We start from the raw sequence: 15,017 nt of genomic DNA on the forward strand, positions 1-15,017 counted from the left end.
GAACTGGAAACATTAATGTATTCTAACCGTGCTGTTTCTGCTTTGAGCTTCCTCTCGCTCCTTTCAGTCTCACATGCACACATTACAAAAGGGACATAAACAGCTCCGGCAGAGATGGAAAGTACCAAAGGTTCATTATTTCACACGTGAAGGCTGCTTGTGCCTTACCCAGACAAACGGTAAAATGGCTTTTGGTCCAGATGCGGAAATCAAAGAGCAGGTGGTGGTAGAGTTGCTGTAGAAGTGGGCTGTTCCCCTCGTTGAAAACCTGCTCCAGCAGCAGCTGACAGGCCCTCAAAACGTTCATGTCCATCATGCTGCCAGGAACCTGCAGCAGAGGAGGGGTCTGTGTTTAAGTTGGTCTTCATGGATTTATCTGTGTGGAGGGTTTGTGTGGCGTCTTTCTTTCTACTGACACTACTGACACACAGAAGTGCGTCAGTAGTGTCGAGTGCATATACAGCACACACGTTTACTGCAGGCCTATGTGTGTTTCTGTCTTTGCCACTGTCAAACATGGCAACCCCCTATGATTATTAGGACATAGCTTCCTAACAGGATGCTCCGCCTCAACATCATGCATTTCAACACATCCTGCCAGAGTAGAAACCACGTCTGTGCGACACCAGTGTAACACCTTGTCTCATCTCCGATGGTAGCAGCCAATGCAACGTCTGAACTGAAACACGTTATCATCATTCTGAAGAAATCATGGCGGATTGCATAAGGAACGCACCTGTTGTGCTTTTGCAATTGTACAGCACTTTGGTCAACTGAGGTTGTTTTAAATGTGCTTTATAAATGAATTGTGACTTGACTTGTGACTTTAGAGGACAATCACAAAAACGATTAAACCAAGAACCAAAAGCAGGAGTGACAGCAGGGCATCACAACTCACGGTGGCTTCAGTGTCAGTCATACGACATGTCATTTTCCACTTTGTGTTAATCTGCACATCATTTTAAACAGATATATTTCAACACATCATTTCAGGCAACACATTTTATCATTGATATCCGTTGTTCTCGGTCAGAGCGACCACACATGCTGGCAAACGCTGCATAAATGTACCCACGCAAGCATTATGATACCATCATAATTGCTCATTAGACAGCAGAACTACATTGGTAAAGGTCAAACCCCTTTCAGATGGTAATCACTTCTTTTCACAATTATATTCCGCTTGCCAGCGTGAAGCGTGCAGGGTGCTTACTTTGCTGAGCATGGCTCCGATGGTGCTGGGCCCGTGGCAGTGCAGCAGGCTCTCCTGATTGACAGGGTGATGACGAATCAGGTTTTTCACCATCAGCAGGAAGGCAGCGATGCTGTTTCTCTCTAGTCTGCCCTCTGAGAGAGAAGAAAATAGGGCAAAACATTTCCTGTGTGTTACCCACAGTCGTGTGTATATATGCATTACCAAGCACTTTAATGTCATTTTCATATCTCAGTGTGAGTCATGGGAAGGATATTTGTCTCACTTTTGTTAGACCGTTTGCTCATGTATGTAAATTTGTTCCGTTGTGCTGCTTCTTACACACTTTAGCATTGATTTCACAATCTTTGCTATTTTGTCAGTTGAATAGTATAGCACGTGTCTCTGACTGTCTAGAACATCCAGTTTGTCCTTGCACATCGTGCATCATAGATCGTGCATAGACTCTGACTCACTGCCGTTCAAAACTTCATCGAGTCTGAACTGCGCTGAAAATCAGAGTTAGCATTTAGCACTTGGCATAGAATTACAACTGCACAAAAGAGCCAGGAAGAACAATGCTGTTAGCATTGTTAGTCGATTTAGCAGAACTACTAAAACAACTGACCTGAAGACTTCAGTGGCAGAAGCAGGGCAGCAGGGCCTCTGGGGGAGGTGAGCTCTGGTCCCAGCAGGTCTGAGATCTCTTGACTGCCGTTGTTAACCGGCTCAGTCTCACATACCTGCTCCAGCAGGGGCAACAGAACCCCTATACCTCCCACCACGTTTACAACATCCTGCAGGGGGGGCATGCATTATGTGTTTTAATCTTCCACAATGAACTGAATGGAGACACAACCACTGACAGCTGAAAGTGTTTCATATCGAACCTTGATGTCCCAGTTCACTACCCGGTGTCCTGTAAGCCTGCCGTCATAATGGTAATTGGGCGACAGGTCGAGACATATCTGGCTCTTGAAGGCCTGTAGGAGAAATGCACACATTCACTGTTGTTGTGTATAATTGGCATAGTAAAAGCAGCGTCATAAATGAGTTTCAGTGTGTCACCTGTGGAGTGTAGTAGAGCAGAAGTTTGCTGTTGAGATCAGATAACTCTCCCTCCGCTTTGAATAAGGACACGTGATTGGGGCCTGGCGGGCAGAAATGTGGGTCATTATGCAAACATTACTTTGTGTAAATGAAAAAAAAACTCCTTGGAGTATGCTTGGGGTTTTTCATTGCTGGTTTCTTGTAGATTTGATTGTCTGGAAGAGGTTAATGCTGGAAAAAGACATGTTGAAGGTGTAAAATGTGTACGAAAACATTTGCGCTGCAGCAGAGCATGACCTACCTGCAGCATGCAGAGCTCTTGTCTGTGTCTGCTGCAGAGCCTCATGGCAGATGAAGGCAGTGCCTAGGAGCCCATCCAGGGACGTGGGTGTTCCCCACTCGGTGTCTTGCAGTCCTGCTGGGATGGTGTGCACTGAGGAATCTCCCATAGGGCCCCAGCGGCCTCCTGAAAAGGTGGCTGGGAAGGACTGGGACCGGTTGAGGGACGGGCCAAAGGCGGGGAAGGCAAACTCAGCCGACGCATAGGAGGAGGAGGGCAGATTGGGGGAGGTAGTGGTGGTAGTGGTCCGGTGGCCCGCAGATCCGATGCAGCAGGAGGTAAAAGGCTTCAGGAGGCAGGTTCAGGTGAGGGAGGGAAAGAGGAAGTGAGATTAAAAGAGGAACTACTCAGTAATAATGGGCCAGGATATATTAGATACTAGTCTGAGTTACCTCACTGAAAGATGGAAAGCGAAGCTGTGCAGTTTTACATAGCTCTCCATCGATGTAGATGGTGACCAGGTTCTGACCAAAAGGACGACGGCCAGGGATGTGGACTATAGCCACTGAATGCTGTGAGGGGGAGACATAATAGGACACATTTCTACTGGTGACAACAATGAAAAATGCAAATTTGGTGCTCAACATTTAGTGCTTGAATTCTTCTTTTTTTTTTTTTTTTTTTTGTATGGAGCAACACAGCCTCACATTTGACAAACCGTATTGATAAACCTCGAGCCAATCGTCTCTTCAAGAGGTACACTCCTCAATCTCTCACAGTGATTATGCTCCAAGGTTACAGGCCCAGACAACTCCACTGAGGAAATTGATGTGTCATTTTCTCCCTGATCGAGTCTATTTTTATTTGGGACAGGCTAAATGAGGACAACTGTTGGCCACACTCCTATGTGGACTATGTGTGTCCACACTCACCCAGCATGAGTCAGATAGTGGGTTCTCTGGCAGCGCGACAGCCATGTAGTCTTTCTTAGTGCAAACAGCCACCACGAGCACTCCCTCCATTGTGAAGAAGGCCTCCAGTCCAGTTCCACTTGCTGTGAAGAAACTTCATAGGAGAAAATACACGCTGTCAAAACATTGCACCAACGCGGCCGCGTACATGTGGACGCTAGCGATGAGTCTCTCTACCTGTAGAGCTGCTTCCTGCGCGGCCCTTTGCCCATGTCATGCTGGGCCCCAGGGTGGACAGATGCTTTACGGTGGTTGGAGAACTCCATGTTGAGGCAGAGCCAGGCATGAAAGGCAAACCCACTGCCTGGCCAGCGTTGGACCGTGGGCACCATTATACCGGCCATGGGGGGCGTAAGGTCAAAGTACTGCAAGGCACTGTCCCGGCCTTCTCTCGCCGCCATGGACGAGAGCACCTGGATGACGCGCGCACAGTAGGGGTGGACCTTCCCCACCACCGCGCCGTTGTCCTGATCCACCCTGAGCAGTCTGAGCAGGCTCTTCAGCTCCTCTGGCCTCAGACACAGGGAGCCCAGGTCCTGCAGCAGGCCCAGCAGGGCGTCTGCACACTGCCGGTCCAGATTCTGGGGCTGCGAGAGCACCTGCAGCAGAGCCCCCACCATGTCTGCCTCCACAGCCACGGTACGACAGGATAAGGAGCCGCCACAGACGGCAGCCAGCCACTGGGCCACCAGCAGCTGAAGGTCCCTCTGACCCGACAGGTCCGGCAGCCACTGCAGGAGCAGCAGCAACGGCTGCTCATTGCTAATACCAAGGTGATGAGCATGGGCATGCTCGCCCTCCACTGCCTGGAGACAGAGCAACAGAAACACGTCAATAAGACGTGGCCACATCCTTAATAAGTCCAGGTTAACCAGCAACGGCATTTAAATAGGAACAAGAAGCTAATTGACTTCTATTGTCTCTGCACCCAGTGGGGAGGAGAGGGAAATGTGTGTTTCACCATGTTCATCAGCTCCTGCAGAAGCCTTTTGGTGGGTCGACCTTGACTCTTCAGCACATCAAACAGCTGGGAGTAGCCAATCCTCTCCTTGAACTCTTCCTGAGGGGGAACGAGACAGAAATAGAGTGGAGAAAGCGGCTCCCAAGGGGGGAACTAGTTGGCACACTTTCATGCATTGGAAGGAATCTTTTAAATGAACGGAAAACAGCTTTCCTCTTCAGGCTCTATGTATTTGCTGACATTTTATCACAGTATAACATGCTTTATACACGTACAGAAGTATGAAGGATATATGATTTGACCGTAGAGCATCATAAAGGACCTTACCTTAGCAGAGGGCGAGTTACTCATTATAGCCGTGAGGACTCCTAAGGCATGAACTGTAATACTGTCTGATCCTTTCTCCCAAACCTACATCGACATAAGGATTGTATTAAAATAATGTTGATTGGCACTGCAGAGCTCAAAGTGTGCCTCATCACGAGTTGACACCGAAAGCCTGAAAAAAGGTGAGAACATTCCAACTGCACATGACCAAAAAAAAAAGAAAACAAATCAATTCGGAGGAAACTTTTCACCTGATGAAAGGATGATTATTCCACACCACAGTTATTTTAGCAGACTAGGTCAAAGTAAGTGCACTGCTGGATCAGTCGCCAAACAAGTGTCTCTTTGTTAATTACTGATAGATCCCAGCATGCACAAAACCCAAATGCCAACCACCAACAAAAAAGAACCAGAGGCAACCCCCCCACTATTGCTGGAAATGAGGTAAGATTAAAACCCCTGGGCATGAGCCAGGTCTTTCACACAAGCACAACCGGTCACACGACAGAGCAGCCAAAACAAGACAAAAAGAAGGACATGCATTTTTTTGAGAGAACACCATTTCATGCACGACGAAAAACACAGCATGCTCTTCTTGTGCCGTGTTGTCACCAGGGAATTCAGCCTCCGATTCTAATTGTGATATGAATCAACACTCCCACGCAAGCAAAGGTTAATCCTCTCTCTGATCATTTATATCTGAACTTTTTTCGTTTTCAAGTTGAATTCAAGTAGCTCCGAATAACAGTAAATCACATGTGACACGGGCTGTCAGTGGATATTCCAGTTAGACAGATACGTCAAGTTTAAAAAAAAGGAACTCCAGACAACAAATATCACATATAGCCGCACTACCTGCTTTATTTACAAATGAGTGTAAGCCAGACTTCCTGCCCAAAGCTTCCTGTTTAAATAGCTCAGAGCAGCTAACGAGTGGCGAGAAGGCTGAGTTTCCTGCTGACAGACCGATATCAACACCAAGTGGAGGGAAAGTACCTGGTCCACTTCGACCTCTGAGAGTAAACATGTCGTGAGGTCACACTCAACCTCACGCTCCGGGTTACGCATGTTGCTCTGAAAGAGCTGCAAGACATACACGCACACACACACACACACACGCACGCACGCACACACACACAAGACAAAAAGACGGACAATTAGACAAAAAGTTCATCTGTCCGATGACAGCTTTGATCCTGGTCTCTACAGCTGCAGCAGGACACGCGTGTTGCAGCCATGCGGGGAAACAGAAGCTGGAAGCATATATACGTTTTTTCCCGATATTTCACATTGAACTGCGGCATGTGGGATCCAGGCAAATAAAAGAGGCAATAGACATGACATAAATAAATAAAGAAGGTGTCACAGCAGACAGAAACACTTCAGATGGACAGGGTTCTGACCTTGCTGTTTTGAACGAGCCTGAGGATGTGTTCAAAACAGTTGTTGTTGAGGAACAAAGCCTGCAGGACGGGTCTGTCGGAGCACTGCAAGATCTCTGGAACAGCAGCTAGAATAAAAAGCAAGGATGATGTTGACTATTTATCACATCCCGGGGAAATCAATTATTTGGCTTTCAATCTGATTGAGAGAGATTAATAAAAAAGGAATGATTCACGCTCTGCTAGATTGGAGGCCTCGTGGGTGTGGTCTTACTTAGCATTTGTTTCTGGAGGGAGATCAGGCTGTTTTCCATGTTCTGCTTCTCCTGCTGCTCACTGCTAAGTGGACGGTTCCAGTTGAGGAGCTGGAAGTAGCTCTCCAGTATGGCCCTGAGCCCCACCTGCCGCTCCGCAGGGCTGCTGGAGTGCAGCAGGTGAATCATCACTGTCAAGCACTGCAAAGTGAGCCGCGGGAGTCCCGTGCTCTTGGGTTCACTGGGGGTCCGGTAGCACCACGATCGCAGGACCCCGAACAGGTCCTCAACAGAGTCAGGGGTGATGGAAAATAGGCCATTCTTCTGGAAAAGAAAATATGGACAAAATCATTCCCTTGTAATCAGTTTGAATCTACACTCTACACTGATGAAGACGGCAGACAGGCTAGCAGACCTTTCCTCCACTGATGACAGCACCCTGGAGATGAACCAATCTGAGCGTGAGGAGCTCTGGGATCTGCTCGCATTCCTGGAGACTTTCTGTGAATGTGTATTCAACCCAAGAAACAATGTTATCCTAGCTTTTTCTTAACCACAATATAGAAAACATTAACTCAGTGCTGTTAAAATATCGACCATCCCGCAAAAAAAGTATATTGTTTTATTTGTTTGTTTGAAATGTACAAAATGTTCATGGTACAATGACTAAGCAAACATCTCCCCTGCAGTGCCACCTCTGCCATTCAATGAAAAAGAAAAGCCTTTATAATTAGCTACGTCTTACGCAATTAGCTCTTAATTTTCTAATTAAAGAATGTTATTACGTTTAATCCTCCTGAAATGTGTACATACTGAAACGTACCCAGGCTGAGATTTCCCACATGGCTTATAGATTAGTGTTCTCTGATCAAATGGGCTTCTATAATTAGAAATGCTTAAACTGGACTGATTGCAACCTGATAATTAGTTGCTGAATAATTTAAGTTTTTAGCTAAAACTTACTGGCTGACTGGACTGGGCAGTTATATTTTTCATTATAAGCAACATGGCAACGCATGATTTACTGTTTACTGGGAGGAGAGGAAAGGTCACAGTGTTTCCATGTCAAAGATGACAGATCCTGGCTGTGTTTGGGCCGTGGTGGGAACAGTTTGATTCTTGTGGTATGTGAGGTCTGACAGAGATCACAGTGGTAGAGCAGAGGAAAAGGGAGTGTCTCACCGTGGAAGAGAGCAGGCAGCTCCTCTGGCAAGGCCAGCGGGGAGAACTTATACTTGTTCCTCTCCAGCAAGCTCACCTCCTCCCTGCAACACACAAAGCCTCCGAGTCACCGCACTGCCTCGCATCACGCCTAGTCAGTCGAGGACTGCCACCAACAGGCAACAAGAGCGGGTGGATACGCATCGCACAAAAGACCGGGGCAAGACGTTAAATTCATAAGATAATCTCTGGGTCTTTGTGTGACTAAATTCCACCTCCCACACATTCACGTAGGCGATCTGCAGGGCGAAGCAGGGCACACTCACCCTGCCAGGCGTCTCCTCCACGTCTGATAAGGGTCAAACAGACTTTCACACAGCACCAGTCCATACTGCACCACCATCTGCAGGGATGACTGCTCCCCTTGTCCCTCCTTTAGCTGTCCGAATTCAAAGTTTGGACACACATTCATCTGTAAGTTCAGCATCGATGCACCTGTCTTGCATTCTCCGTGCAACAAAATCAACACATTCCATTACGATGAATAGAAGTTCAACTACAAACCCACTTTTTTTTTTTCAGTGCAAACCAGTTCTGTTACTTCTGCATGAGGATGTGGTGAACAGAATATGCTCTGTATATAAATAATATTTGCATGCTTGATATACTGAGCATGCAGTGGAGCTAAGCCCCGTCCTGAATAACTGTAAATAATCTGTGTGCCCAGTTTGAGCTTAAGTTTATAAAAGTCTTACCTGATCCAAACAGAAATTCAAAAGCTTGATGGTTTCAGAAACAAAATCAGGGATCTTTTCTGGGTCGATGTTCTCCATATTCCTAGAAGTAGAGAGAAACTTGTACGATTAAGTGTTAAGAAAATCTGCCAGATACCTACACAATATGGCAAAAGAGGCAAACACAGTGGATGCACTGATTGTTCATGTAAGGGTACAACTTGTTGAGATGGAGTTGCAGTCTGTTTGTAGAGTACACAGCCTGAATTGTAATCTTTTGTTTTTGGTCCAGATTTAATATGTAAAAAGGGAACTGTACATTACTTCAACTTCTCATATAATTTGTATTAACTAAACTGTTGTATTGAGCTGCGACTGGCATGTACATACACAGCAGGCTGGGCCCTCACCTGCAGACAATGATGAAGAACTTGATGAGGAGCAGGGGGTGAGGGGTGGTGCTGTTGGACTCTGGGGTGCTGTTGGGCTTTGGGGTGGTGCTGGGCTCTGGGGTGGTGTTGGGCTCTGGGGAGGTGCCATTGGACTCTGGGGTGGTGCTGTTGGACTCTGGGGAGGTGCCATTGGACTCTGGGGTGGTGCCATTGGGCTCTGGGGTGGTGCCGTTGGGCTCTGGGATGATGCCGTTGGGCTCTGGGATGATGCCGTTGGGCTCTGTGGTGCTGTTGGGCTCTGGGATGATGCCGTTGGTCTCTGTGTTGGCGGCGCCGAGATGCTCTGCACTCTGCCATAGCTGGGTGCCGAGGAACACCAGGACCTCCCTGGGAAGCAAGGGCACCTCGGAGCTGCACTCCTCCGGCCTGGGATGATGGGGGATGTGGGAGGTAGAAAAGGCAGTAGCAAATAGGCAAAGGGGGTCATGATAGGGGCTGCGTTTACACAAAACATAAACATGTCGAATGGTATCTCTACAAAAGGTTAGGGTTCATCCTGCTTTGGGGAGTACAAAGCTTCTGGCATGGTAGTTTTGTAAATAAATGTTACTACACACCTCCGAGGCTCCAGTGAGGTCACATCAATGAGCCGCTCAAAGGAAGCCACGAACGCCTCTAGCCACTGCTCCAGATAGCCCACTTCTTTCTGCAGGGGCAAGGAAAGAACACATGTGAAAGAGGCCAAAGGTCAAACATTTAACCGTGACACACTGTGGTTTCCAATATGGCACTGACTAATCGTTATGACCTGATTTTGTAACAGGATGTTGCAAAGAGATGTAACTCACAGAGGAACAAATGGGCAAATTCTTTCCTTTTTCAAAACAGGGAGGTTCAAAGAAACTCCATGGACCAAGTTCCAAACATTCAACTCACAATACACAGTTGGTCAACACACAACAGCAACCTCTCACTGTATGCACCGCATTGCTTTAAACAATACATTCCTGTATGACTGCGTCCTTATGGTGTCATCAGATGGTTTAATCGTGTGAGGATGTTTACATACAAACGGTATTTATCGCAGCCTTAATCTGCCGCTGCAGTGCAACCTCCTGCCACTCTTCCCTCCTCACGTCGCTCTCTCAATGTCCCGCAGACCAAAAAGCACAAATGACACACGGGTCATCATTTTAGATGAAGGTCCCGGCAGTTCAAGTGGTGCGGCTCAGCGGTGGGAACCGTGCGTCACAATTTCAAAACCACAAGACGATAAGAAATGTTCTCTGACGAGCCATGTGATGGAACAACCTGAACATTCTGATTAGCTGCATGAAGCCACTGTTGCATTTGACGCTCCTGCAGAGCAGAGGGAGGGCATGCGTTGTCTGACTGACTCATTGTACATAAATAACATATACTACAGCAGACGGCACATGAAACAACAATAAGTCAGGCACTTCCCATGAGCCATCAAGCAAATAGGTCAAAAAGAAATTAGCAATGTGTAGTATGCTGCAGTAGATGTCGGTTACTTTGAAAGCTTGCTACAGTACGGAGCTTATTGTGCAGCTAATCATCACAGTTCCCACAGAGAAACATGGATATCCAATGCAGTTAGTTCTGAACTATAATGCAGCGTGAATTTTAAAGGTACATTACCAAGTGGCATTGACTTATGATCCAGTCCATCTCTCATTGTATGTAGCTGAGCAGGGGGCCAGGTTCTCGAAGAACCCAGTCTCAGATGTGCCTCAGAAGCTGCACACCGCTCCAAAACGAGCACCAGCGTCTGACTCCTTTCTGGTTTCTTCCAAATGTCAGGCGAGCAAACCAGGAAATGACATGTCACTTTAACCGTAGCTTGTTTCCTTCATGTGCAGCCTGCTCATCAAACCCCTTCCTCTTTTGGTTCTACTATAGTTGTGAACAGATATGAGTCAGGCCTCTATGAAAAAAAAATAAAAAAACTTCTCACAGCAACAATGAAGCACTGGGACGTTCTAAATTTAAAGAACCCAAGATGCTGCAGGAGAAACACTCAAATTCATCTCTTTCACTTGGAATATAATGTCACCGGCTGAGGCACTGAAATGTGACGAGCTGAAGCCATGGATGTCATAATGTAAAGAATACTGGGAAAAGAGTTGAGTTCATTAAGCATTTACCATGTGACCGTAGGCTTTATACACAAAATGGGATGAGCAATTGAAAGAATAATAATATAATGACGCAAATCACACACAAACTGAACAAAACGCCGCATGTACTCTATGAAAACAGGAAACCTAAACAAACGGTCTATTGTTTGGCATTCAACATCTGGACAATCAGGTATTTGAGACTTGAGAAGGAGAGGCAAGAGACACATTGGCAACACACCTTCGGCTTTGTTTTACTTTCCAATAAAAGGTTCAGTGGCTGAATCCTCCCTAACGTTACTCTGGATTTAACAACAGGTTCTTATTGACAACCATCCAGCCCTGCTTAGGGTATGTCATCACTTCTAATTCAGCCTGTAGAAGGACACACAATAACAGGGGTTAATCAAGTGATGTAATTTGTAACTTCATTACCAGCCTTTCAATAGTTGGATGACAGATCTAGAAAGGCAGAGAGACAGTGAGGAGGACCAGCTTTTATATCGTGGAAGGCCCAGGGGAGTTTAATCAAGCTAATGACCCGTCCATGTCAACCACCTGCCTGCTGAGGTTGGCCCGGAGCGCCTCCAACACAGTGGGAGGGGCGTCACATTACACGTCATTCTGTCTGTTGGACACAGTTTGTCTTCACTGTTGCGTCACAACCATGCAAGCAGTCGCAAAAGTTAACAGGCATGAAAGTGAGGTCACAATGATGACAGAGGTTTCAAAGATGGGTGCGGACCGAACAAGGGTTGCCAGGTGCAGAGGGATCGGTCTCTGGGCTGCATGAGAGGGGCGTCACACAACGTGAAGGGGGTGTTACTTGAAGTTGCAGCTGCGGCTGGTTGGCTAGCTAATCATTTTTACACCACACTTTCATGCTACACTGGTTACAGAAACGTGCCAGTCATCTGGAGATAGCAAAGTGCTTTCCATAGTGTGACAAGGATGTGTGGATGAAACATTAAGGGCTTGCTAGTTAGCAATCTAACCCACAAATTCTTTATTTGAGTTTTAATGGCTTCACAGTCTTATAAGTCCATTACTGCCACCTATTGGACTGGAGTGTGTAGCAGTAGATTTGCAGGGGGGAAACAAAACAAAATTCTCTATTTTATTCCTGATACACTTCAGTAATCAATTAGAATTTGTGTGATTGCAATGATTCCTTTCTGAGCAGATTCCCTAATGTCGTATTGTGTTTTAATCAATGAGATATGAATTCCCTTTTTTCTTCATCATACTTAATGCTATCTATCAGTACAACGTTTGACAGTTTCCAGTTAATTTGGGTGATTACAGTCTGTGCATAGTCCAGTAGGGTGCTTGCCTATTGCACATAAATAGTGTATAATTATAATGAAATAATAATAAAGCTATTCATATTTACAACCAGAGTACATAAGTAAGAACATTGAAATTAAAATGTATCAATTTAATGTTTTGATAAAACATAATGTGCAACAGTTGTAGGCCGTAGATTGATGCTATTGTAAATTGGAGGTTAGGAAATGAGGACAAGGCCATTGGCCCTCCCACTTTACCACCTAGGCCCGATTTAGTGTTGCAGCTGGTGAGATTACATAGTAAGACGGTCTCTAGTTTATTGTACTAAAACGTAGCACGTAAGCTTTGCATTCTAATTTCATGGGAAAGGAAGTATCATTATTTCTGTTCCCTGAAGTTGCTTGGGCATGTTGATTAGGTACAATCAAGCTGCAGGGTGTAACTGGCACAGCTAGATTTTTAGAGTATATTAAAAAACAATTAGATCACGGATCGGACATGAATCTGGTTTGCTAATGAGAAGTAAAACCAGAAGATGTGCATGACGTTGTTCTGCAGTAAAACTGGTTCAGAGACCAGTTAGAGCTCTCCTTTATGTCTGCACCCTTGACCTAAATAATCATCCCTTACAATATGACTATTGATCAACACCTCAGAAGAAACACACATCCTATGCTTTCAGTTCGAAAACGACGCTATTAGAACAGATCACAAACCACCCATGAGGTACCAACCCCTATAAACTGTGTCATTTATCTCCCTTTTCTCTGCACATGGCCGAGCAGCTGTGTCGCTCTCTGCTGCTTGGCATTCTGCTTCGCTCTAGCTTCCTGCAAGTGAAAGCAAAGAGCACTTTGATTTTCCTGGATGGCTTTTCTGTTGGTAAACAGGGGAGATGGAGGCACATGAGAGACTCGGGGCTCATAGGACGGTCGTGTGAGCTGCAGGGTTGGCTGGTGTTGTTGTTGTTGTTGTTGTTGCTGCAGCTCTCATATTGACGTGAATCATGAATGATCTGTCACTGAAACAAATACAGAGCAGTGTGACTGGCAGTGTGATGATAAAAGCCAGGAAATGTGACTAGTTCTCTCCTCATAGCAAGCAGAGGAGGCGGTTTCACTACGGTGTGGAGGGGTGACAGTCGGGTTGTTGCTGTGGTCCATCTCTACCGCTACAGGCTTTAATTAGTCCCTCAGCTACTGATCACAGGATAATAACACACTATTTCTCTGCCAGACTTTCATATTACTGTGTCAACACAAATGTGCTTCTTTGTTTCTCACTTACATCCAGAATGATAACGTAGTTAAACTGTACTTAAATCTGTCTTGCGTTAACCAGATGAGCTCAGTATCCATAAAGGCTTTCTTGCTACATCACTGAGTATCGTTTACTGCTGATGAACACAATCCTAAAAATGTCCAAACAGCCCGAGTTGATGTCTTAAAATAGCTTGTGTTTGTCTGATTAACATCCCAAACCCGACAAATTATCAATTTAATTTCACAAAAAGATGCAGAAAAAGCAACACCTCTCTCAAGTTAGAAAGCAAAACGAAGGATTGTCTTAATTTAAGGCTGAAAAATTACTTAATCGATTGATCAATTATTAAAATTGTTGGAATTAATTTTCTATGACTAATCAGTTAATCGTTTCAACTTTACCTGAATGTTGCGTGTCCATTCTCTTGCAAAAAGTGAAACCTTACACCAGCTTACTTAAGAAATAATACTTCATTGCAATAACAGCTGAATTGATGAGTACATTTTTATTTTATTCTAGCTTGAACAAAAATAACTTTTAATGAATTCCTAAATTCATCCTCAAAGTAACCATTAAAAAAGCTCCCGCCAAACAACCAACATGTAACGAAAGAAAACTGATTAAACAGAGTACAGTCCAACAGTACTACTGTGTTATCCAAAAACCATCCCTTCTGTGTCTTCAGACACGATCTAACAAGTAGAGTTCCTCTCAGCGAGTCGCCACTCTCTTCTTTCCGTACCTGGCAGGAACGAGCGCTCAACGTGGGTCTGAAAGTATTCTCAGATGTGGATCTCTAAACTGTGCCAGTGAGGAGTGTTTACCTCCATCAGATGAAAGAGACGAGCCTGTTCTGCTTGACTTAACATGCTCTCAGTGAGAACATTCTATTACATCCTCAACTCATTTCATAGATCTATGTGTATAAATAAATGCTTGTCTGTGAAGATATAATCTATCCATAACGTGTTGTCTCCTCTCCCGCTAGTATCACCTATATGGTTACTGATTTTGGGCCAACTGGTACAAGATGCTTCTAAAACACAAGGTCTTCAGTCGTGAATCTCTGCTGATCTCAGAATCTTGCCACGGGGTGTGTGATTTCTTGCACAATCGGAGGAAGCGGAGCTCCTTTATCACCGGCAAGCTTGAGCACGTTTTGTTTTCTTATTGAAAATACACAACGACGGCTGGAGAGACTGCGTGTTCTCAGACACGTTGGAATCAACTGTGAGGATTCATTTGAGCTTCGTTGTACTCTCTCACTCTCATAATCACATTTACTAACGCGTTGACCACTTAGAGCAAAGATGCTGCCAGGACACAGAGGGTCGTGAATGCGGGAAATGCCTTGAAATATCTGAGGGAAACAAGTCATCAATGGAGGCATACAAGACGGAAATATTTACAGCTGCCAGGGCGTGTTTGCTGTCCCTGAAAACCGAGTGTCAAGCCATTGCTTCTATAAGTAAATGCTTGTTTGCAGCATTAAAAAGCCAGATTAAACACAGCTCAGATCTCTTGTTCAGTTTGAAAGTAAAAACTTTCCGTGATGTGCGACCAAACAAGGCCTGTGCTGCGAGTCAGAGGTGGGGTGTGTCCAGTTCCAAAAAAATATA

The 15,017-nt window shown here is 45.4% G+C and overlaps 1 protein-coding gene across 4 annotated transcripts in view; it reads right to left on the bottom strand.

Annotated features, from left to right (window-relative positions):
• Positions 1–15,017, bottom strand: part of nbeal2 (neurobeachin-like 2) — a 32,639-nt gene that overhangs the window by 15,274 nt on the left and 2,348 nt on the right. For 2 of the 4 annotated variants that reach the window (XM_084026782.1, XM_084026781.1), the window contains exons 2-21: positions 9,322–9,410; positions 8,723–9,130; positions 8,334–8,415; positions 7,905–8,017; positions 7,600–7,682; positions 6,833–6,918; positions 6,438–6,741; positions 6,185–6,291; positions 5,778–5,864; positions 4,782–4,865; positions 4,455–4,553; positions 3,671–4,299; positions 3,455–3,587; positions 2,975–3,094; positions 2,544–2,868; positions 2,261–2,343; positions 2,083–2,175; positions 1,821–1,989; positions 1,214–1,347; positions 169–328 (exon numbers count right to left, since the gene is read on the bottom strand). In XM_084026782.1, the coding sequence (XP_083882908.1) occupies positions 169–328; positions 1,214–1,347; positions 1,821–1,989; positions 2,083–2,175; positions 2,261–2,343; positions 2,544–2,868; positions 2,975–3,094; positions 3,455–3,587; positions 3,671–4,299; positions 4,455–4,553; positions 4,782–4,865; positions 5,778–5,864; positions 6,185–6,291; positions 6,438–6,741; positions 6,833–6,918; positions 7,600–7,682; positions 7,905–8,017; positions 8,334–8,415; positions 8,723–9,130; positions 9,322–9,410 (3,388 nt within the window). The remainder of the gene's footprint in view (positions 1–168; positions 329–1,213; positions 1,348–1,820; positions 1,990–2,082; positions 2,176–2,260; positions 2,344–2,543; positions 2,869–2,974; positions 3,095–3,454; positions 3,588–3,670; positions 4,300–4,454; positions 4,554–4,781; positions 4,866–5,777; positions 5,865–6,184; positions 6,292–6,437; positions 6,742–6,832; positions 6,919–7,599; positions 7,683–7,904; positions 8,018–8,333; positions 8,416–8,722; positions 9,131–9,321; positions 9,411–15,017) is intronic. The other 2 variants (XM_084026784.1, XM_084026783.1) reach the window with 1 other exon arrangement.

The sequence above is a fragment of the Eutrigla gurnardus genome (genome assembly GCF_963514095.1).
Source record: "Eutrigla gurnardus genome assembly, chromosome: 14".
In the NCBI taxonomy this organism is placed as follows: Eukaryota; Metazoa; Chordata; class Actinopteri; order Perciformes; family Triglidae; genus Eutrigla; species Eutrigla gurnardus.